This window comes from Chiloscyllium plagiosum, unplaced genomic scaffold, assembly GCF_037043375.1.
Source record: "Chiloscyllium plagiosum isolate Xiang-an unplaced genomic scaffold, Cpla_swu_hap1 HiC_scaffold_45, whole genome shotgun sequence".
Classification (NCBI taxonomy): Eukaryota; Metazoa; Chordata; class Chondrichthyes; order Orectolobiformes; family Hemiscylliidae; genus Chiloscyllium; species Chiloscyllium plagiosum.
The window spans coordinates 26287493-26308928 of NW_028270183.1; the positions used below are offsets into that span (position 1 = coordinate 26287493).

The following is a 21436-nucleotide window of genomic DNA, read 5'->3' on the forward strand; positions in this document are numbered from 1 at the left end:
TGTGAGCAATGGGGCTACCTGTGAGCAATGGGGCTACCTGTAAGCAATGGGGCTACCTGTGAGCAATGGGGCTAACTGTGAGCAATGGGGCTACCTGTGAGCAATTGGGCTACCTGTGAGCAAGGGGCTACTAGTGAGCAATGGGACTACCTGTGAGCAATGGGGCTACCTTTGAGCAAGGGGCTACCTGTGAGCAATGGGGCTACCTGTGAGCAAGGGGGCTACCTGTGAGCATGGGGGCTACCTGTGAACAATGGGGCTACCTGTGAGCAATGGGGCTACATTTGAGCAAGGGGGCTACATTTGAGCAATGGGCTACCTTTGAGCAATAGGACTACCAGTGAGCATGGGGGCTACCTGTGAACAATGGGACTATCTGTGAGCAATGGGGCTACGAGTGAGCAAGGGGGCTAACTGTGAGAAATGGGGCTACCAGTGAGCAAGGGGGCGACGTGTCAGCAAGGGGCTACCTGTGAGCAATGGGGCTACCTGTGAGCCAGGGGCTACCTGTGAGCAATGGGGCTCCCTGTGAGCAATGGGGCTACCTGTGAGTAATGGGGCTACCACTGAGCAAGGGGGCTAACTGTGAGCAATGGGGCAACATGTGAGCAAGGGGCTTTCTGTGATCAATGGGGCTACCTGTGAGCAAGGGACTACCTCTGAGCAACGGGGCTACCTGTGAGAAATGGGGATAACTGTGAGCAATGGGGCTATCTGTGAGCAAGGGGTCTACCTGTGAGCAATGGGGCTACCTGGGATCAATAGGGCTACCTGTGAGCAAGGGGTCTACCTGTGATCAATGGGGCTAACTGTGAGCAATGGGGCTACCTGTGAGCAATGGGGCTACCTATGAGCAATGGGGTTACCTGTGAGAAATGGGGCTACCTGTAAGCAATGGGGCTACCTGTGAGCAATGGGGCTACCTGTGAGCAATGGGGCTACCTATGAGCAATGGGGTTACCTGTGAGAAATGGGGCTACCTGTGAGCAATGGGGCTACCTGTGAGCAATGGGGTTACCTGTGAGAAATGGGGCTACCTGTGAGCAATGGGGTTACCTGTGGGAAATGGAGCTACCTGTGAGCAATGGGGTTACCTGTGAAAAATGGGGCTACCTGTGAGCAAGGGACTACCTGTGAGCAATGGGGCTACCTGTGAGCAAGGGGCTACCTGTGAGCAAGGGACTACCTGTGAGCAAGGGGCTAACTGTGAGCAATGGGGCTACCTGTAAGCAATGGGGCTAACTGTGAGCAATGGGGCTACCTGTGAGCAGTGGGGCTACCTGTGAGCAATGGGGCTACCTGTGAGCAATGGAGCTACCTGTGAGCATGGGACTACCTGTGAGCAATGGGGCTAACTGTGAGCAATGGGGCTACCTGTGAGCAATGGGGCTACCTGTAAGCAATGGGGCTAACTGTGAGCAATGGGGCTAACTGTGAGCAATGGGGCTACCAGTGAGCAATGGGGCGAACTGTGAGCAATGGGGCTACCTGTGAGCAATGGGGCTACCTGTAAGCAATGGGGCTACCTGTGAGCAATGGGGCTAACTGTGAGCAATGGGGCTACCTGTGAGCAATGGGGCTACCTGTAAGCAATGGGGCTAACTGTGAGCAATGGGGCTGTGAGCAATGGGGCTACCTGTGAGCAATGGGCTACCAGTGAGAAACAGGCTACCTGTGAGCAATTGGGCTACCTGTGAGCAAGGGGCTACCAGTGAGCAATGGGACTACCTGTGAGCAATGGGGCTACCTTTGAGCAAGGGGGCTACCTGTGAGCAATGGGGCTAACTGTGAGCAATGGGGCTACCTATGAGCAATGGGGTTACCTGTGAGAAATGGGGCTACCTGTGAGCAATGGGGCTACCTGTGAGCAATGGGGTTACCTGTGAGAAATGGGGCTACCTGTGAGCAATGGGGTTACCTGTGGGAAATGGAGCTACCTGTGAGCAATGGGGTTACCTGTGAAAAATGGGGCTACCTGTGAGCAAGGGACTACCTGTGAGCAATGGGGCTACCTGTGAGCAAGGGGCTACCTGTGAGCAAGGGACTACCTGTGAGCAAGGGGCTAACTGTGAGCAATGGGGCTACCTGTAAGCAATGGGGCTAACTGTGAGCAATGGGGCTACCTGTGAGCAGTGGGGCTACCTGTGAGCAATGGGGCTACCTGTGAGCAATGGAGCTACCTGTGAGCATGGGACTACCTGTGAGCAATGGGGCTAACTGTGAGCAATGGGGCTACCTGTGAGCAATGGGGCTACCTGTAAGCAATGGGGCTACCTGTGAGCAATGGGGCTACCTGTGAGCAATGGGGCTACCTATGAGCAATGGGGTTACCTGTGAGAAATGGGGCTACCTGTGAGCAATGGGGCTACCTGTGAGCAATGGGGTTACCTGTGAGAAATGGGGCTACCTGTGAGCAATGGGGTTACCTGTGGGAAATGGAGCTACCTGTGAGCAATGGGGTTACCTGTGAAAAATGGGGCTACCTGTGAGCAAGGGACTACCTGTGAGCAATGGGGCTACCTGTGAGCAAGGGGCTACCTGTGAGCAAGGGACTACCTGTGAGCAAGGGGCTAACTGTGAGCAATGGGGCTACCTGTAAGCAATGGGGCTAACTGTGAGCAATGGGGCTACCTGTGAGCAGTGGGGCTACCTGTGAGCAATGGGGCTACCTGTGAGCAATGGAGCTACCTGTGAGCATGGGACTACCTGTGAGCAATGGGGCTAACTGTGAGCAATGGGGCTACCTGTGAGCAATGGGGCTACCTGTAAGCAATGGGGCTAACTGTGAGCAATGGGGCTAACTGTGAGCAATGGGGCTACCAGTGAGCAATGGGGCGAACTGTGAGCAATGGGGCTACCTGTGAGCAATGGGGCTACCTGTAAGCAATGGGGCTACCTGTGAGCAATGGGGCTAACTGTGAGCAATGGGGCTACCTGTGAGCAATGGGGCTACCTGTAAGCAATGGGGCTAACTGTGAGCAATGGGGCTGTGAGCAATGGGGCTACCTGTGAGCAATGGGCTACCAGTGAGAAACAGGCTACCTGTGAGCAATTGGGCTACCTGTGAGCAAGGGGCTACCAGTGAGCAATGGGACTACCTGTGAGCAATGGGGCTACCTTTGAGCAAGGGGGCTACCTGTGAGCAATGGGGCTAACTGTGAGCAATGGGGCTACCTGTAAGCAATGGGGCTAACTGTGAGCAATGGGGTTACCTGTAAGCAATGGGGCTACCTGTAAGCAATGGGGCTAACTGTGAGCAATGGGGCTAACTGTGAGCAATGGGGCTACCTGTGAGCAATGGGGCTACCTGTAAGCAATGGGGCTAACTGTGAGCAATGGGGCTGTGAGCAACGGGGTTACCTGTGAGCAATGGGGCTACCTGTAAGCAATGGGGCTACCTGTGAGCAATGGGCCACCAGTGAGAAACAGGCTACCTGTGAGCAATTGAGCTACCTGTGAGCAAGGGGCTACCAGTGAGCAATGGGACTACCTGTGAGCAATGGGGCTACCTTTGAGCAAGGGGGCTACCTGTGAGCAATGGGGCTACCTGTGAGCAATGGGGCTAACTGTGAGCAATGGGGCTAACTGTGAGCAATGGGGCTAACTGTGAGCAAGGGGGCTACATTTGAGCAAGGGGCTACCTTTGAGCAATAGGACTACAAGTGAGCATGGGGGCTACCTGTGAACAATGGGACTACCTGTGAGCAATGGGGCTATCTGTGAGCAAGGGGGCTACCTGTGAGCAATGGGGCTACCTGTGAGCAAGGGGGCTACATTTGAGCAAGGGGCTAACTTTGAGCAATAGGACTACCAGTGAGCATGGGGGCTACCTGTGAACAATGGGGCTACCTGTGAGCAATGGGGCTATCTGTGAGCAGGGGGGCTACCTGTGAGCAATGGGGCTACCTGTGAGCAAGGGGGCTACATTCGAGCAAGGGGCTACCTTTGAGCAATAGGACTACCAGTGAGCATGGGGGCTACCTGTGAACAATGGAACTTTCTGTGAGCAATGGAGCTACGAGTGAGCAAGGGGGCTAACTGTGAGCAATGGGGATACCTGTGAGCAAGGGGGCTACCTGTCAGCAAGGGGCTACCTGTGAGCAATGGGGCTACCTGTGAGCCAGGGGCTACCTGTGATCAATGGGTCTACCTATGAGCAATGGGGCTACCTGTGAGCAATGGGGCTACCACTGAGCAAGGGGGCTAACTGTGAGCAATGGGGCTACCTGTGAGCAAGGGGTCTATCTGTGATCAATCATGCTACCTGTAAGCAATGGGGCTACCTGTGAGCAAGGGGCTACCTGTGAGCAATAGGCTCCTGTGAGCAATGGGGCTACCTGTGATCAACGGGGCTACCTTACAAGCAATGGGGCTAATTGTGAGACATGGGGCTACCTGTGATCAATGGGGCTACATTTGAGCAAGATGGCTACCTGTGAGCAAAGGGGCTATCTGTGAACAATGGGCGACCTGTGAGCAAGGGTCTACCTGTGAGCCATCGGCTCCTGTGATCAACGGGGCTATCTTACGAGCAATGGGCTAATTGTGAGACATGGGGCTACCTGTGAGCAATGGGGCTACCTTTGAACAATGGGTCTACCTGTGGGCAGTGGGGCTACCTTTGACAATGGCACTACCTGTGAGCAATGGGGCGACCTGTGAGCAATGGGGCTATATGTGAGCAAGGGGCTACCTGTGAGCAATGGGGCTGCCCATAAGCAAGGGGGCTATCTTTGAGCAAAGGGGTACATTTGAGCAATGGGACTGCCTGTGAGCAATGAGGTTATCTGTGAGCAATGGGACTATCTATGAGCAATTGGGCTACCTGTGAGTGAGGGGGCTACCTGTGAGCAATGGGGCTTCCTCTGAGCAATAGGGCAACCTATGAGCAACAGGCTACCTGTGAACAATGGGGCTACCTGTGAGTGAGGGGGCTACCTGTGAGTGAGGGGGCGAACTGTGAGCAAGGGGGCTTCCTGCGAGCAATGGGGCTACATTTGAACAAAGGGGCTACCTGGGAGCAATGGGGCGACCTGTGGGCAATCGCGCTACACTTGAGCAATGGGGCTACCTGTGAGAAATACGTTACCTGTGAGCAATGGGGCTACCTGTGAGAAATACGTTACCTGTGAGCAATGGGACTACCTGTGAGCAATGGGGCTACCTGTGAGCAAGGGGTCTACCTGTGAGCAATAGGTTACCTGTGAGCAATGGGCCTACCTGTAAGCAATGGGGCTACCTGTGAGCAAGGGGCTACCTGTGAGCAATAGGCTCCTGTGAGCAATGGGGCTACCTGTGATCAACGGGGCTACCTTACAAGCAATGGGGCTAATTGTGAGACATGGGGCTACCTGTGATCAATGGGGCTACATTTGAGCAAGATGGCTACCTGTGAGCAAGGGGGCTATCTGTGAACAATGGGCGACCTGTGAGCAAGGGTCTACCTGTGAGCCATCGGCTCCTGTGATCAACGGGGCTATCTTACGAGCAATGGGCTAATTGTGAGACATGGGGCTACCTGTGAGCAATGGGGCTACCTTTGAACAATGGGTCTACCTGTGGGCAGTGGGGCTACCTTTGACAATGGCACTACCTGTGAGCAATGGGGCGACCTGTGAGCAATGGGGCTATATGTGAGCAAGGGGCTACCTGTGAGCAAAGGGGCTGCCCATAAGCAAGGGGGCTATCTTTGAGCAAAGGGGTACATTTGAGCAATGGGACTGCCTGTGAGCAATGAGGTTATCTGTGAGCAATGGGACTATCTGTGAGCAATTGGGCTACCTGTGAGTGAGGGGGATACCTATGAGCAATGGGGCTTCCTCTGAGCAATCGGGCAACCTATGAGCAACAGGCTACCTGTGAACAATGGGGCTACCTGTGAGTGAAGGGGCTACCTGTGAGTGAGGGGCGAACTGTGAGCAAGGGGGCTTCCTGCGAGCAATGGGGCTACATTTGAACAAAGGGGCTACCTGGGAGCAATGGGGCGATCTGTGGGCAATCGCGCTACACTTGAGCAATGGGGCTACCTGTGAGAAATACGTTACCTGTGAGCAATGGGGCTACCTGTGAGAAATACGTTACCTGTGAGCAATGGGGCTACCTGTGAGCAAGGGGTCTACCTGTGAGCAATACGTTACCTGTGAGCAATGGGGCTACCTGTGAGCAATACCTTACCTGTGAGCAATACGTTACCTGTGACCAATGGGGCTACCTGTAAGCAATGGGGCTACCTGTGAGCAAGGGGCTACCTGTGAGCAATAGGCTCCTGTGAGCAATGTGGCTACCTGTGATCAACGGGGCTACCTTACAAGCAATGGGGCTAATTGTGACACATGGGGCTACCTGTGATCAATGGGGCTACATTTGAGCAAGATGGCTACCTGTGAGCAAGGGGGCTATCTGTGAACAATGGGCGACCTGTGAGCAAGGGTCTACCTGTGAGCCATCGGCTCCTGTGATCAACGGGGCTATCTTACGAGCAATGGGCTAATTGTGAGACATGGGGCTACCTGTGAGCAATGGGGCTACCTTTGAACAATGGGTCTACCTGTGGGCAGTGGGGCTACCTTTGACAATGGCACTACCTGTGAGCAATGGGGCGACCTGTGAGCAATGGGGCTATATGTGAGCAAGGGGCTACCTGTGAGCAATGGGGCTGCCCATAAGCAAGGGGGCTATCTTTGAGCAAAGGGGTACATTTGAGCAATGGGACTGCCTGTGAGCAATGAGGTTATCTGTGAGCAATGGGACTATCTGTGAGCAATTGGGCTACCTGTGAGTGAGGGGGCTACCTGTGAGCAATGGGGCTTCCTCTGAGCAATAGGGCAACCTATGAGCAACAGGCTACCTGTGAACAATGGGGCTACCTGTGAGTGAGGGGGCTACCTGTGAGTGAGGGGGCGAACTGTGAGCAAGGGGGCTTCCTGCGAGCAATGGGGCTACATTTGAACAAAGGGGCTACCTGGGAGCAATGGGACGATCTGTGGGCAATCGCGCTACACTTGAGCAATGGGGCTACCTGTGAGAAATACGTTACCTGTGAGCAATGGGGCTACCTGTGAGAAATATGTTACCTGTGAGCAATGGGACTACCTGTGAGCAATGGGGCTACCTGTGAGCAAGGGGTCTACCTGTGAGCAATACGTTACCTGTGAGCAATGAGGCTACCTGTGAGCAATACCTTACCTGTGAGCAATACGTTACCTGTGAGCAATGGGGCTACCTGTGAGCAATACCTTACCTGTGGGCAATGGGGCTACCTGTGAGCAATGGGTCTACCTCTGAGCAATGGGGCTACCTCTGAGCAATGGGGCTACCTGTGAGCAATGGGTCTACCTCTGAGCAATGGGGCTACCTCTGAGCAATGGGTCTACCTCTGAGCAATGGGGCTACCTGTGAGCAATGGGTCTACCTGTGAGCAATGGTGCTACCTGTGAGAAGTGGCGGTACCTGTGAGCAAAGTGACCACGTGTGAGCCAGGGGCTACCTGTGAGCAATGGGGCTACCTGTGAGCAATGGGTCTACCTCTGAGCAATGGGGCTACCTCTGAGCAATGGGGCTACCTGTGAGCAATGGGTCTACCTCTGAGCAATGGGGCTACCTCTGAGCAATGGGGCTACCTCTGAGCAATGGGGCTACCTCTGAGCAATGGGGCTACCTGTGAACAAGGGTTCTCCCTGTGAGCAATTTGGCTACCAATGAGCAATAGGTTACCTTTGAGCAATGCAGCTACCTGGGAGCAATGGGACTACCTGTGAGCAATGGGCTACCTTTGTGCAATGAGGCTATGTTTGAGCAAGGGGCTACCTGGGAGCAATGGGGCTAGCTGGGAGCAATAGGGCTACCTGTGAGCAATGGTGCTACCTGTGAGAAGTGGCGGTACATGTGAGCAAAGTGGCCAGCTGTGAGCCAGGGGTTACCTGTGAGCAATGGGGCTACCTGTGAGCAAGGGGCTACCTTTGAGCAATGCGGCTACCTGTGAGCCATGGGCTACCTGTGAGCAATGGGGCTACCCATGAGCAATAGGCTACCTTTGAGCAATGAGGCTACCTGTGAGCAATGGGCTACCTTGGAGCAATGGGGCTACCTGCGAGAAATGGGGCTACCTTTGAACAAGGGGGCTACCTGTGAGCAAGGGGCTACCTGTGAGCAATGGGCCTAGCTTTGAGCAATGGGGCTACCTGTGAGCAAGGAGCTACCTGTGAGCAATGGGGCTACCTGTGAGCAATGGGCCTAACTGTGAGCAAGGTGGCTACCTGTGAGCAAGGGGCTATCTGTGAGCAATGGGGCTACCTGTGAGCAATGGGGCTACCTGTGAGAAATAGAGAACCATTGAGCAATGGCTCTGCCTGTGAGCAAGGTGGCTACCTGTGAGCAAGGGGCTATCTGTGAGCATTGGGGCTACCTCTGAGCAATGGGGCTACCTGAGAGCAAGGGGTCAAGCTGTGAGCAATGGGGCTACCTGCGAGCAATGGGGATACCTGTGAGCAACGGGGCTACCTGTAAGCAATGGGGCTACCTGTGAGAAATGGGGCTACCTGTGAGCAATGGGGCTACCTGTGAGCAAGGGGGCTACCTGTGAGCAATGGGGCTACCTGTGAGCAACGGGGGCTACCTGTGAGCAAGGGGGCTACCTGTGAGCAATGGGGCTACCTGTGAGCAAGGGGGCTACCTGTGAGCAATGGGGGCTACCTGTGAGCAATGGGGCTACCTGTGAGCAAGGGGGCTACCTGTGAGCAATTGGGCTACCTGTGAGCAAGGGGGCTACCTGTGAGCAATGGGGGCTACCTGTAAGCAATGGGGCTACCTGTGAGAAATGGGGCTACCTGTGAGCAATGGGGCTACCTGTGAGCAAGGGGGCTACCTGTGAGCAATGGGGCTAACTGTGAGCAACGGGGCTACCTGTGAGCAATGGGGCTACCTGTGAGCAAGGGGGCTACCTGTGAGCAAGGGGCTACCTGTGAGCAATGGGGATACCTGTGAGCAACGGGGCTACCTGTAAGCAATGGGGCTACCTGTGAGAAATGGGGCTACCTGTGAGCAATGGGGCTACCTGTGAGCAAGGGGGCTACCTGTGAGCAATGGGGCTACCTGTGAGCAACGGGGGCTACCTGTGAGCAAGGGGGCTACCTGTGAGCAATGGGGCTACCTGTGAGCAATGGGGCTACCTGTGAGCAATGGGGGCTACCTGTGAGCAATGGGGCTACCTGTGAGCAAGGGGGCTACCCATGAGCAATAGGCTACCTTTGAGCAATGAGGCTACCTGTGAGCAATGGGCTACCTTGGAGCAATGGGGCTACCTGCGAGAAATGGGGCTACCTTTGAACAAGGGGGCTACCTGTGAGCAAGGGGCTACCTGTGAGCAATGGGCCTAGCTTTGAGCAATGGGGCTACCTGTGAGCAAGGAGCTACCTGTGAGCAAGGGGGCTACCTGTGAGCAATGGGGCTACCTGTGAGCAAGGGGGCTACCTGTGAGCAATGGGGGCTACCTGTGAGCAATGGGGCTACCTGTGAGCAAGGGGGCTACCTGTGAGCAATTGGGCTACCTGTGAGCAAGGGGGCTACCTGTGAGCAATGGGGGCTACCTGTAAGCAATGGGGCTACCTGTGAGAAATGGGGCTACCTGTGAGCAATGGGGCTACCTGTGAGCAAGGGGGCTACCTGTGAGCAATGGGGCTAACTGTGAGCAACGGGGCTACCTGTGAGCAATGGGGCTACCTGTGAGCAAGGGGGCTACCTGTGAGCAAGGGGCTACCTGTGAGCAAGGGACTACCTGTGAGCAAGAGAGTACCTGTGAGCAACGGGGCTACCTGTAAGCAATGGGGCTACCTGTGACAATGGGGCTACCTGTGACCAATAGGGCTACCTATGAGCAATGGGGTTACCTGTGAGAAATGGGGCTACCTGTGAGCAATGGGGTTACCTGTGAGCAATGGGGCTACCTATGAGAAATGGGGCTACCTGTGAGAAATGGGGCTACCTGTGAGCAAGGGACTACCTGTGAGCAATGGGGCTACCTATGAGAAATGGGGCTACCTGTGAGAAATGGGGCTACCTGTGAGCAAGGGACTACCTGTGAGCAATGGGGCTACCTGTGAACAATGGGGCTACCTGTGAGCAATGGGGCTACATTTGAGCAAGGGGGCTACATTTGAGCAAGGGGCTACCTTTGAGCAATAGGACTACCAGTGAGCATGGGGGCTACCTGTGAGCAATGGGGCTACCTGTGAGCAATGGGGCTACCTGTGAGCAATGGATCTACCTGTGAGCAATGGGGCTACCTGTGAGCAATGGGGCTACCTGTAAGCAATGGGGCTACCTATGAGCAATGGGGCTAACTGTGAGCAATGGGGCTACCTGTGAGCAAAGGAGCTACCTGTAAGCAATGGGGCTACCTGTGAGCAATGGGGCTAACTGTGAGCAATGGGACTACCTGTGAGCAATGGGGCTACTTTTGAGCAAGGGGGCTACCTGTGAGCAATGGGGCTACCTGTGAGCAATAGGGCTACTTGTAAGCAATGGGGCTACCTGTGAGCAAGGGAGTACCTTTGAGCAAGGGGGCTACCTGTGCGCAATGGGGCTAACTGTGAGCAATGGGGCTAACTGTGAGCAATGGGGCTAACTGTGAGCAAGGGGGCTACATTTGAGCAAGGGGCTACCTTTGAGCAATAGGACTACAAGTGAGCATGGGGGCTACCTGTGAACAATGGGACTACCTGTGAGCAATGGGGCTATCTGTGAGCAAGGGGGCTACCTGTGAGCAATGGGGCTACCTGTGAGCAAGGGGGCTACATTTGAGCAAGGGGCTAACTTTGAGCAATAGGACTACCAGTGAGCATGGGGGCTACCTGTGAACAATGGGGCTACCTGTGAGCAATGGGGCTATCTGTGAGCAGGGGGGCTACCTGTGAGCAATGGGGCTACCTGTGAGCAAGGGGGCTACATTTGAGCAAGGGGCTACCTTTGAGCAATAGGACTACCAGTGAGCATGGGGGCTACCTGTGAACAATGGGACTTTCTGTGAGCAATGGAGCTACGAGTGAGCAAGGGGGCTAACTGTGAGCAATGGGGATACCTGTGAGCAAGGGGGCTACCTGTGAGCAAGGGGCTACCTGTGAGCAATGGGGCTACCTGTGAGCCAGGGGCTACCTGTGAGCAATGGGGCTACCACTGAGCAAGGGGGCTAACTGTGAGCAATGGGGCTACCTGTGAGCAAGGAGTCTATCTATGATCAATCATGCTACCTGTAAGCAATGGGGCTACCTGTGAGCAAGGGGCTACCTGTGAGCAATAGGCTCCTGTGAGCAATGGGGCTACCTGTGATCAACGGGGCTACCTTACAAGCAATGGGGCTAATTGTGAGACATGGGGCTACCTGTGATCAATGGGGCTACATTTGAGCAAGATGGCTACCTGTGAGCAAAGGGGCTATCTGTGAACAATGGGCGACCTGTGAGCAAGGGTCTACCTGTGAGCCATCGGCTCCTGTGATCAACGGGGCTATCTTACGAGCAATGGGCTAATTGTGAGACATGGGGCTACCTGTGAGCAATGGGGCTACCTTTGAACAATGGGTCTACCTGTGGGCAGTGGGGCTACCTTTGACAATGGCACTACCTGTGAGCAATGGGGCGACCTGTGAGCAATGGGGCTATATGTGAGCAAGGGGCTACCTGTGAGCAATGGGGCTGCCCATAAGCAAGGGGGCTATCTTTGAGCAAAGGGGTACATTTGAGCAATGGGACTGCCTGTGAGCAATGAGGTTATCTGTGAGCAATGGGACTATCTGTGAGCAATTGGGCTACCGGTGAGTGAGGGGGCTACCTATGAGCAATGGGGCTTCCTCTGAGCAATAGGGCAACCTATGAGCAACAGGCTACCTGTGAACAATGGGGCTACCTGTGAGTGAGGGGGCTACCTGTGAGTGAGGGGGCGACTGTGAGCAAGGGGGCTTCCTGCGAGCAATGGGGCTACATTTGAATAAAGGGGCTACCTGGGAGCAATGGGGCGACCTGTGGGCAATCGCGCTACACTTGAGCAATGGGCCTACCTGTGAGAAATACGTTACCTGTGAGCAATGGGGCTACCTGTGAGAAATACGTTACCTGTGAGCAATGGACTACCTGTGAGCAATGGGGCTACCTGTGAGCAAGGGGTCTACCTGTGAGCAATACGTTACCTGTGAGCAATGGGGCTACCTGTGAGCAATACGTTACCTGTGAGCAATGGGGCTACCTGTGAGCAATACCTTACCTGTGGGCAATGGGGCTACCTGTGAGCAATGGGTCTACCTCTGAGCAATGGGTCTACCTCTGAGCAATGGGGCTACCTGTGAGCAATGGGTCTACCTCTGAGCAATGGGGCTACCTCTGAGCAATGGGGCTACCTGTGAGCAATGGGTCTACCTCTGAGCAATGGGGCTACCTCTGAGCAATGGGGCTACCACTGAGCAATGGGGCTACCTGTGAACAAGGGTTCTCCCTGTGAGCAATTTGGCTACCAATGAGCAATAGGTTACCTTTGAGCAATGCAGCTACCTGGGAGCAATGGGACTGCCTGTGAGCAATGGGCTACCTGTGATCAATGGGACTACCTGTGAGCAATGGGCTACCTTTGTGCAATGAGGCTATGTTTGAGCAAGGGGCTACCTGGGAGCAATGGGGCTAGCTGGGAGCAATAGGGCTACCTGTGAGCAATAGGCTAACATTGAGCAATGGGGCTACCTGTGAGCAATGGGGCTACCTGTGAGCCATAGGCTGCCTGTGAGCAATGGGGCTACCTCTGAGCAATGGGGCTCCCTGTGAGCAAGGGGCAACCTGGGAGCAATAGGCTACCTGTGAGCAATGGGGCTACCTGCAGGCAATGGGGCTACCAGTGAGCAATGGGCTGCCTGTGAGCAATGGGGCTACCTGTGAGCAAGGGGGCTACCTGTGAGAAAGAGGGCTACCTGTGAGCAATGGGGCTACCTGTGAGCAAGGAGTCTATCTGTGATCAATCATGCTACCTGTAAGCAATGGGGCTACCTGTGAGCAAGGGGCTACCTGTGAGCAATAGGCTCCTGTGAGCAATGGGGCTACCTGTGATCAACGGGGCTACCTTACATGCAATGGGGCTAATTGTGAGACATGGGGCTACCTGTGATCAATGGGGCTACATTTGAGCAAGATGGCTACCTGTGAGCAAAGGGGCTATCTGTGAACAATGGGCGACCTGTGAGCAAGGGTCTACCTGTGAGCCATCGGCTCCTGTGATCAACGGGGCTATCTTACGAGCAATGGGCTAATTGTGAGACATGGGTCTACCTGTGGGCAATGGGGCTACCTTTGAACAATGGGTCTACCTGTGGGCAGTGGGGCTACCTTTGACAATGGCACTACCTGTGAGCAATGGGGCGACCTGTGAGCAATGGGGCTATATGTGAGCAAGGGGCTACCTGTGAGCAATGGGGCTGCCCATAAGCAAGGGGGCTATCTTTGAGCAAAGGGGTACATTTGAGCAATGGGACTGCCTGTGAGCAATGAGGTTATCTGTGAGCAATGGGACTATCTGTGAGCAATTGGGCTACCTGTGAGTGAGGGGGCTACCTGTGAGCAATGGGGCTTCCTCTGAGCAATAGGGCAACCTATGAGCAACAGGCTACCTGTGAACAATGGGGCTACCTGTGAGTGAGGGGGCTACCTGTGAGTGAGGGGGCGAACTGTGAGCAAGGGGGCTTCCTGCGAGCAATGGGGCTACATTTGAACAAAGGGGCTACCTGGAAGCAATGGGGCTACCTGTGAGCAATAGGTCTACCTGTGAGCAATAGGCTACAATTGAGCAATGGGGCTACCTGTGAGCAATGGGTCTACCTGTGAGCAATACGCTACCTGTGAGCAGTAGGGCTACCTGTGAGCAATGGGGCTACCTGAGAGCAAGGGGCCTACCTGTGAGAAATGGGGCTACCTGTCAGCGAAGGGGGCTAACTGTGAGCAATGGGGCTACCTGTAGGCAATGGGGCTACCTGAGAGCAATGGGCTACCTGTGAGCAATGGGGTTCACTGTGAGCAAGGGGCTACCTGTGAGCAAGGGGCTACCTGTGAGCCATGGGCTACCTGTGAGCAATGGGGCTACCCATGAGCAATAGGCTACTTTTGAGCAATGAGGCTACCTGTGAGCAATGGGCTACCTTGGAGCAATGGGGCTACCTGTGAGCAATGGGCTACCTTGGAGCAATGGGGCTACCTGTGAGAAATAGAGAACCATTGAGCAAGGGGTCTCCTTGTGAGCAATTTGGCTACCTGTGAGCAATAAGCTAGCTGTGAGCAATGGGGCTACCTGTGAGTGAGGGGGCAAACTGTGAGCAATGGGGCTACCTGTGAGCAATGGGGCTACATGTGAGCAATGGGGCTACCTGTGAGCAAGGGGGCTACCTGTGAGAAAGAGGGCTACCTGTGAGCAATGGGGCTACCTGTGAGCAAGGAGTCTATCTGTGATCAATCATGCTACCTGTAAGCAATGGGGCTACCTGTGAGCAAGGGGCTACCTGTGAGCAATAGGCTCCTGTGAGCAATGGGGCTACCTGTGATCAACGGGGCTACCTTACATGCAATGGGGCTAATTGTGAGACATGGGGCTACCTGTGATCAATGGGGCTACATTTGAGCAAGATGGCTACCTGTGAGCAAAGGGGCTATCTGTGAACAATGGGCGACCTGTGAGCAAGGGTCTACCTGTGAGCCATCGGCTCCTGTGATCAACGGGGCTATCTTACGAGCAATGGGCTAATTGTGAGACATGGGTCTACCTGTGGGCAATGGGGCTACCTTTGAACAATGGGTCTACCTGTGGGCAGTGGGGCTACCTTTGACAATGGCACTACCTGTGAGCAATGGGGCGACCTGTGAGCAATGGGGCTATATGTGAGCAAGGGGCTACCTGTGAGCAATGGGGCTGCCCATAAGCAAGGGGGCTATCTTTGAGCAAAGGGGTACATTTGAGCAATGGGACTGCCTGTGAGCAATGAGGTTATCTGTGAGCAATGGGACTATCTGTGAGCAATTGGGCTACCTGTGAGTGAGGGGGCTACCTGTGAGCAATGGGGCTTCCTCTGAGCAATAGGGCAACCTATGAGCAACAGGCTACCTGTGAACAATGGGGCTACCTGTGAGTGAGGGGGCTACCTGTGAGTGAGGGGGCGAACTGTGAGCAAGGGGGCTTCCTGCGAGCAATGGGGCTACATTTGAACAAAGGGGCTACCTGGAAGCAATGGGGCTACCTGTGAGCAATATGTCTACCTGTGAGCAATAGGCTACAATTGAGCAATGGGGCTACCTGTGAGCAATGGGTCTACCTGTGAGCAATACGCTACCTGTGAGCAGTAGGGCTACCTGTGAGCAATGGGGCTACCTGAGAGCAAGGGGCCTACCTGTGAGAAATGGGGCTACCTGTCAGCGAAGGGGGCTAACTGTGAGCAATGGGGCTACCTGTAGGCAATGGGGCTACCTGAGAGCAATGGGCTACCTGTGAGCAATGGGGTTCACTGTGAGCAAGGGGCTACCTGTGAGCAAGGGGCTACCTGTGAGCCATGGGCTACCTGTGAGCAATGGGGCTACCCATGAGCAATAAGCTACTTTTGAGCAATGAGGCTACCTGTGAGCAATGGGCTACCTTGGAGCAATGGGGCTACCTGTGAGCAATGGGCTACCTTGGAGCAATGGGGCTACCTGTGAGAAATAGAGAACCATTGAGCAAGGGGTCTCCTTGTGAGCAATTTGGCTACCTGTGAGCAATAAGCTAGCTGTGAGCAATGGGGCTACCTGTGAGTGAGGGGGCAAACTGTGAGCAATGGGGCTACCTGTGAGCAATGGGGCTACATGTGAGCAATGGGGCTACCTTTGAACAAGGGGGATACCTGGGAGCAATGGGGCTTCCTGTGATCAATGGGGGTATCTGTAAACAGGGGGGCTACCAGTGATCAATGGGTCTACCTGTGAGCAAGGGGCTACCTGTGAGCAATGGGGCTACCTGTGAGCAAGGGGCTACCTGTGAGCAATGGGCTACCTGTGAATAATGGGCTACTTGTGAGCAAGGGGGCTACCTGTGAGCAATGGGCTACCTGTGAATAATGGGCTACCTGTGAGCAATGGGTTACCTGTGAGCAATGGGGCTACCTGTGAGCAATGGGGCTACCTGTGAGCAATGGGGCTACCTATGAGCAATGGGCTACCTGTGAATATTGGCAACTTGTGAGCAATGGGGCTACCTGTGAGCAATGGGTTACCTGTGAATATTGGCTACTTGTGAGCAATGGGGCTACCTGTGAGCAAGGGGACTACATTTGAGCAATGGGGCTACATGTGAGCAATGGGGCTACCTTTGTGCAATGCGGCTACCAGTGAGCAAGGGGCTACTTGCGTGCAAGGGGGTTTCCTGTGAGCAATGGGGCTACCTGTGAGCAGGGGGCTACCTGTGGGCAATGGGGCTACCTGTGAACAAGGGTTCTCCCTGTGAGCAATTTGGCTACCTATGAGAAATAGGCTACCTGTGAGCAATGTGTGTATTGATTTTGTAAGTGTACATTTATTAATGCTGAGTGTGTGTGTCGATCCTGTGAGTGTATATGTATAAATGCTGAGTGTGTGTGTGTTGATCTAGTGAGTATGTATGTATTAATGCTGAGTGTGTGTGTTGATCTAGTGAGTGTGTATGTATTAATGCTGAGTGTATGTGTGTTGATCTAGTGAGTGTGTATATGTATTAATGCTGTGTGTGTGTTGATCTAGTGAGTGTGTATATGTATTAATGCTGAGTGTGTTTGTGTTGATCCTGTGTGTGTGTAAATGTATTAATGCTGAGTGTGTGTGTTGATCTAGTGAGTATGTATGTATTAATGCTGACTGTGTGTGTGTTGATCTAGTGAGTGTATGTGTATTAATACTGAGTGTGTGTGTTGATCTAGTGAGTGTGTATGTATTAATGCTGACTGTGTGTGTGTTGATCTAGTGAGTGTATATGTATTAATGCTGAGTGTGTTTGTGTTGATCCTGTGTGTGTGTAAATGTATTAATGCTGAGTGTGTGTGTTGATCTAGTGAGTATGTATGTATTAATGCTGACTGTGTGTGTGTTGATCTAGTGAGTGTATGTATATTAATACTGAGTGTGTGTGTTGATCTAGTGAGTGTGTATGTATTAATGCTGAGTGTGTTTGTGTTGATCCTGTGTGTGTGTAAATGTATTAATGCTGAGTGTGTGTGTTGATCTAGTGAGTATGTATGTATTAATGCTGAGTGTGTGTGTTGATCTAGTGAGTGTACATGTATTAATGCTGAGTGTTTGTGTTGATCCTGTGTGTGTGTAAATGTATTAATGCTGAGTGTGTGTGTTGATCTAGTGAGTATGTATGTATTAATGCTGAGTGTGTGTGTTGATCTAGTGAGTGTGTATGTATTAATGCTGAGTGTATGTGTGTTGATCTAGTGAGTGTGTATATGTATTAATGCTGTGTGTGTGTTGATCTAGTGAGTGTGTATATGTATTAATGCTGAGTGTGTTTGTGTTGATCCTGTGTGTGTGTAAATGTATTAATGCTGAGTGTGTGTGTTGATCTAGTGAGTATGTATGTATTAATGCTGACTGTGTGTGTGTTGATCTAGTGAGTGTATGTGTATTAATACTGAGTGTGTGTGTTGATCTAGTGAGTGTGTATGTATTAATGCTGACTGTGTGTGTGTTGATCTAGTGAGTGTATATGTATTAATGCTGAGTGTGTTTGTGTTGATTCTGTGTGTGTGTAAATGTATTAATGCTGAGTGTGTGTGTTGATCTAGTGAGTATGTATGTATTAATGCTGAGTGTGTGTGTTGATCTAGTGAGTATGTATGTATTAATGCTGAGTGTGTGTGTTGATCTAGTGAGTGTGTATGTATTAATGCTGAGTGTTTGTGTTGATCCTGTGTGTGTGTAAATGTATTAATGCTGAGTGTGTGTGTTGATCTAGTGAGTATGTATGTATTAATGCTGAGTGTGTGTGTTGATCTAGTGAGTGTGTATGTATTAATGCTGAGTGTGTGTGTTGATCTAGTGAGTGTGTATGTATTAATGCTGAGTGTGTGTGTTGATCTAGTGAGTATGTATGTATTAATGCTGAGTGTGTGTGTTGATCTAGTGAGTGTGTATGTATTAATGCTGACTGTGTGTGTGTTGATCTAGTGAGTGTATGTGTATTAATGCTGAGTGTGTGTGTTGATCTAGTGAGTGTGTATGTATTAATGCTGAGTGTGTGTGTGTTGATCTAGTGAGTGTACATGTATTAATGCTGAGTGTGTTTGTGTTGATCCTGTGTGTGTGTAAATGTATTAATGCTGAGTGTGTGTGTTGATCTAGTGAGTATGTATGTATTAATGCTGAGTGTGTGTGTGTTGATCTAGTGAGTGTGTATGTATTAATGCTGACTGTGTGTGTGTTGATCTAGTGAGTGTATATGTATAAATGCTGAGTGTGTGTGTGTTGATCTAGTGAGTGTGTATGTATTAATCCTGAGTGTGTGTGTGTTGATCTAGTGAGTGTACATGTATTAATGCTGTGTGTGTGTATTGATCTGGTGAGTGTATATGTATTAATGCTGAGTGTGTGTGTTGATCTAGTGAGTGTACATGTATTAATGCTGAGTATGTGTCTATTGGTCTGGTGAGTGTATATGTATTAATGCTGAACGTGTGTGTGTGTGTTGATCTAGTGAGTGTGTCTGTATTAATGCTGAGTGCATGTGTGTTGATCTAGTGAGTGTGTCTGTATTAATGCTGAGTGTGTGTGTGTTGATTTGGTGAGTGTGTCTGTATTAATGCTGAGTGTGTGAGTTGATCTGGTGAGTGTATATGTATTAATGCTGAGTGTGTGTGTGTTGATCTGGTGTGTGTATATGTATTAATGCTGAGTGTGTGTTGATCTGGTGAGTGTATATGTATTAATGCTGAGTGTGTGTTGATCTGGTGAGTGTATATGTATTAATGCTGTGTGTGTGTGTGTTGATCTATTGTGTGTGTATATGTATTAATGCTGTGTGTGTGTGTGTTGATCTGGTGTGTGTATATGTATTAATGCTGAGTGTGTGTGTGTGTTGATCTAGTGTGTGTATATGTATTAATCCTGAGTGTGTGTGTGCTTTGATCCTGTGTGTGTATATGTATTAATGCTGAGTGTGTGTGTGTTGATCCTGTGTGTATATGTATTAATGCTGTGTGTGTGTGTGTGTATGTGTGTGTGTGTTGATCCTGTGTGTGTTGATCTAATGAGTGTATATGTATAAATGCTGATTGTGTGTGTTGATCTAGTGAGTGTATATGTATTAATGCTGAGTGTGTGTGTGTTGATCTAGTGAGTGTATATGTATTAATGCTGTGTGTGTGTGTGTTGATCCTGTGTGTGTTGATCTAGTGAGTGTATATGTATAAATGCTGATTGTGTATGTTGATCTAGTGAGTGTATGTATATTAATGCTGAGTGTGTGTGTTGATCTAGTGAGTGTATATGTATTAATGCTGTGTGTGTGTTGATCTAGTGTGTGTATATGTATTAATGCTGAATGTGTGTGTGTTGATCTAGTGAGTGTATATGTATTAATGCTGAGTGTGTGTGTGTTGATCTAGTGAGTGTATATGTATAAATGCTGATTGTGTATGTTGATCTAGTGAGTGTATATGTATTAATGCGGAGTGTGTGTGTGTTGATCTAGTGAGTGTATGTATATTAATGCTGAGTGTGTGTGTGTTGATCTAGTGAGTGTATATGTATTAATGCTGTGTGTGTGTGTGTTGATCTAGTGTGTGTATATGTATTAATCCTGAGTGTGTGTGCTTTGATCCTGTGTGTGTCTATGTATTAATGCTGAGTGTGTGTGTGTTGATCTAGTGAGTGTATAAGTATTAATGCTGAGTGTGTGTGTGTTGATCTGGTGTGTATATATGTATTAATGCTGAGTGTGTGTGTGTTGACCTCGTGAGTGTATATGCATTAATGCTGAGTTTGTGTATCTTGATATAGTGAGTCTATGTGTATTAATGCGGAGTGTGTGTATGTTGATCCTGTGTGTGTATGCTGCGTGTAATGCTGTCAGTGAAATGTTCCATGCTGAGGTACGTGTGTCAGTCCCTCACCTGCAAGGTGCATCCAAAAACACCAATCATTAGCATTGCCACACAGATATACTCCGCAAATACATCCCACCAGGGTTTCAGCACCCGGAATGCTGGCTGCTGGTCTATAAACTGCTTCAACTCCGTCAGTGGGATCATCCTGCCTACAAAGAGAAATAAATTCCAGTCAGACACAAGTGCTCACCACCACATCCCCATCTGGGAGCATTGACCCTCTCAGTCGACAGGCGGGGCTTGGAGATACAGCTGGACAGGCGTCCCTGGCTAAATGACAACAACCTACAGCAGTTGCTGGAGATCTGAACTGAAAACAGCAAGTGCTTGAGAAACTCAGTCAGGCTTTCATCTGGGGAGGGAGAATGCTCCAAGGTGAGTATGACTCTTCTTCCTGTTTGAAGTGGGGAACGAGAAAGTGTTGGGTTTTTTTAGGCTGGCGACAGAGAAGAAGGAGCAGCTGGTGAGGATAAAAGGAGGGCTGATGTTAATAGAGGAGTGATACAGCTTGAAGAGTGGGTGTTAATGGCAAGAAATGGATAAACACGCAAACCACACGTGGTGGGTAGAGTGTGAGGTGGGGAAGGGTTGCTCTCACAATGTCGGAGTTCATGGTTGGAAATTGTTGGGAATCCCAATATAAGGTGGTGAAGTGGAAAGGGAGATATTGTTGCTTGAGTTCACTCTGTGGGAACACAAAGGTCGAGGGATATCGAGGGATGGGCAAGTAGGACCGAAGGGTCTGTTTCCGTGCTGTACATCTGTATGACTACGACTCTAGGACAGACAGGATACCTACTACTCAGGCCTGATTGTGGGATTTGGGGATGAGAGACTGCCCCTGATGTCAGGAGTTGGGATGGGGTTCTCGAATGGGATGGACCCATTGTTGCCTGGGCGATGGAGCATCCTGATGTTGGGCACAGTCGACAAGAGTCCCAGCATTAATTAAACAACTACTTGCCCCACCTCGGTCATGGCTTGGTGGCTCAGAGTGCGAGGAGTTCATAACTGGGTCAGCTCCTTGAGAGACCAGCTCCACACTGGACCCCTGATTGGTGGTAAGATGGCCAGCTCAGCATTGTGAACAGGACAGAATGCCTTTAAATGGACAGTGTCTGTTCAAATGCAGCATGTTCAGTGATAGCTCTGGGATTGGTGGAGCCAACACTGGAACAGGAAGCCAAATAACGCGAGAAAGACAAGGGAGAGAGTGAGAGAGTGAGAGAGGGAACTATGGGGAAATGTAAGAGAGAGACAAATGAAAAGCGAGAGACTGGGAGACAGTGAAAGGGTAAGGGGAGACATAGA

General features: G+C 51.5%; 1 protein-coding gene across 1 annotated transcript in view; it reads right to left on the minus strand.

Annotated features, from left to right (window-relative positions):
• LOC122552437 (volume-regulated anion channel subunit LRRC8C-like) overlaps window positions 1–21436 on the minus strand; it is a 133386-nt gene that overhangs the window by 25679 nt on the left and 86271 nt on the right. The window contains exon 2 of the mRNA XM_087983213.1: window positions 20132–20274. Within this exon, the coding sequence (XP_087839339.1) occupies window positions 20132–20269 (138 nt within the window). The 5' untranslated portion in view covers window positions 20270–20274. The remainder of the gene's footprint in view (window positions 1–20131; window positions 20275–21436) is intronic.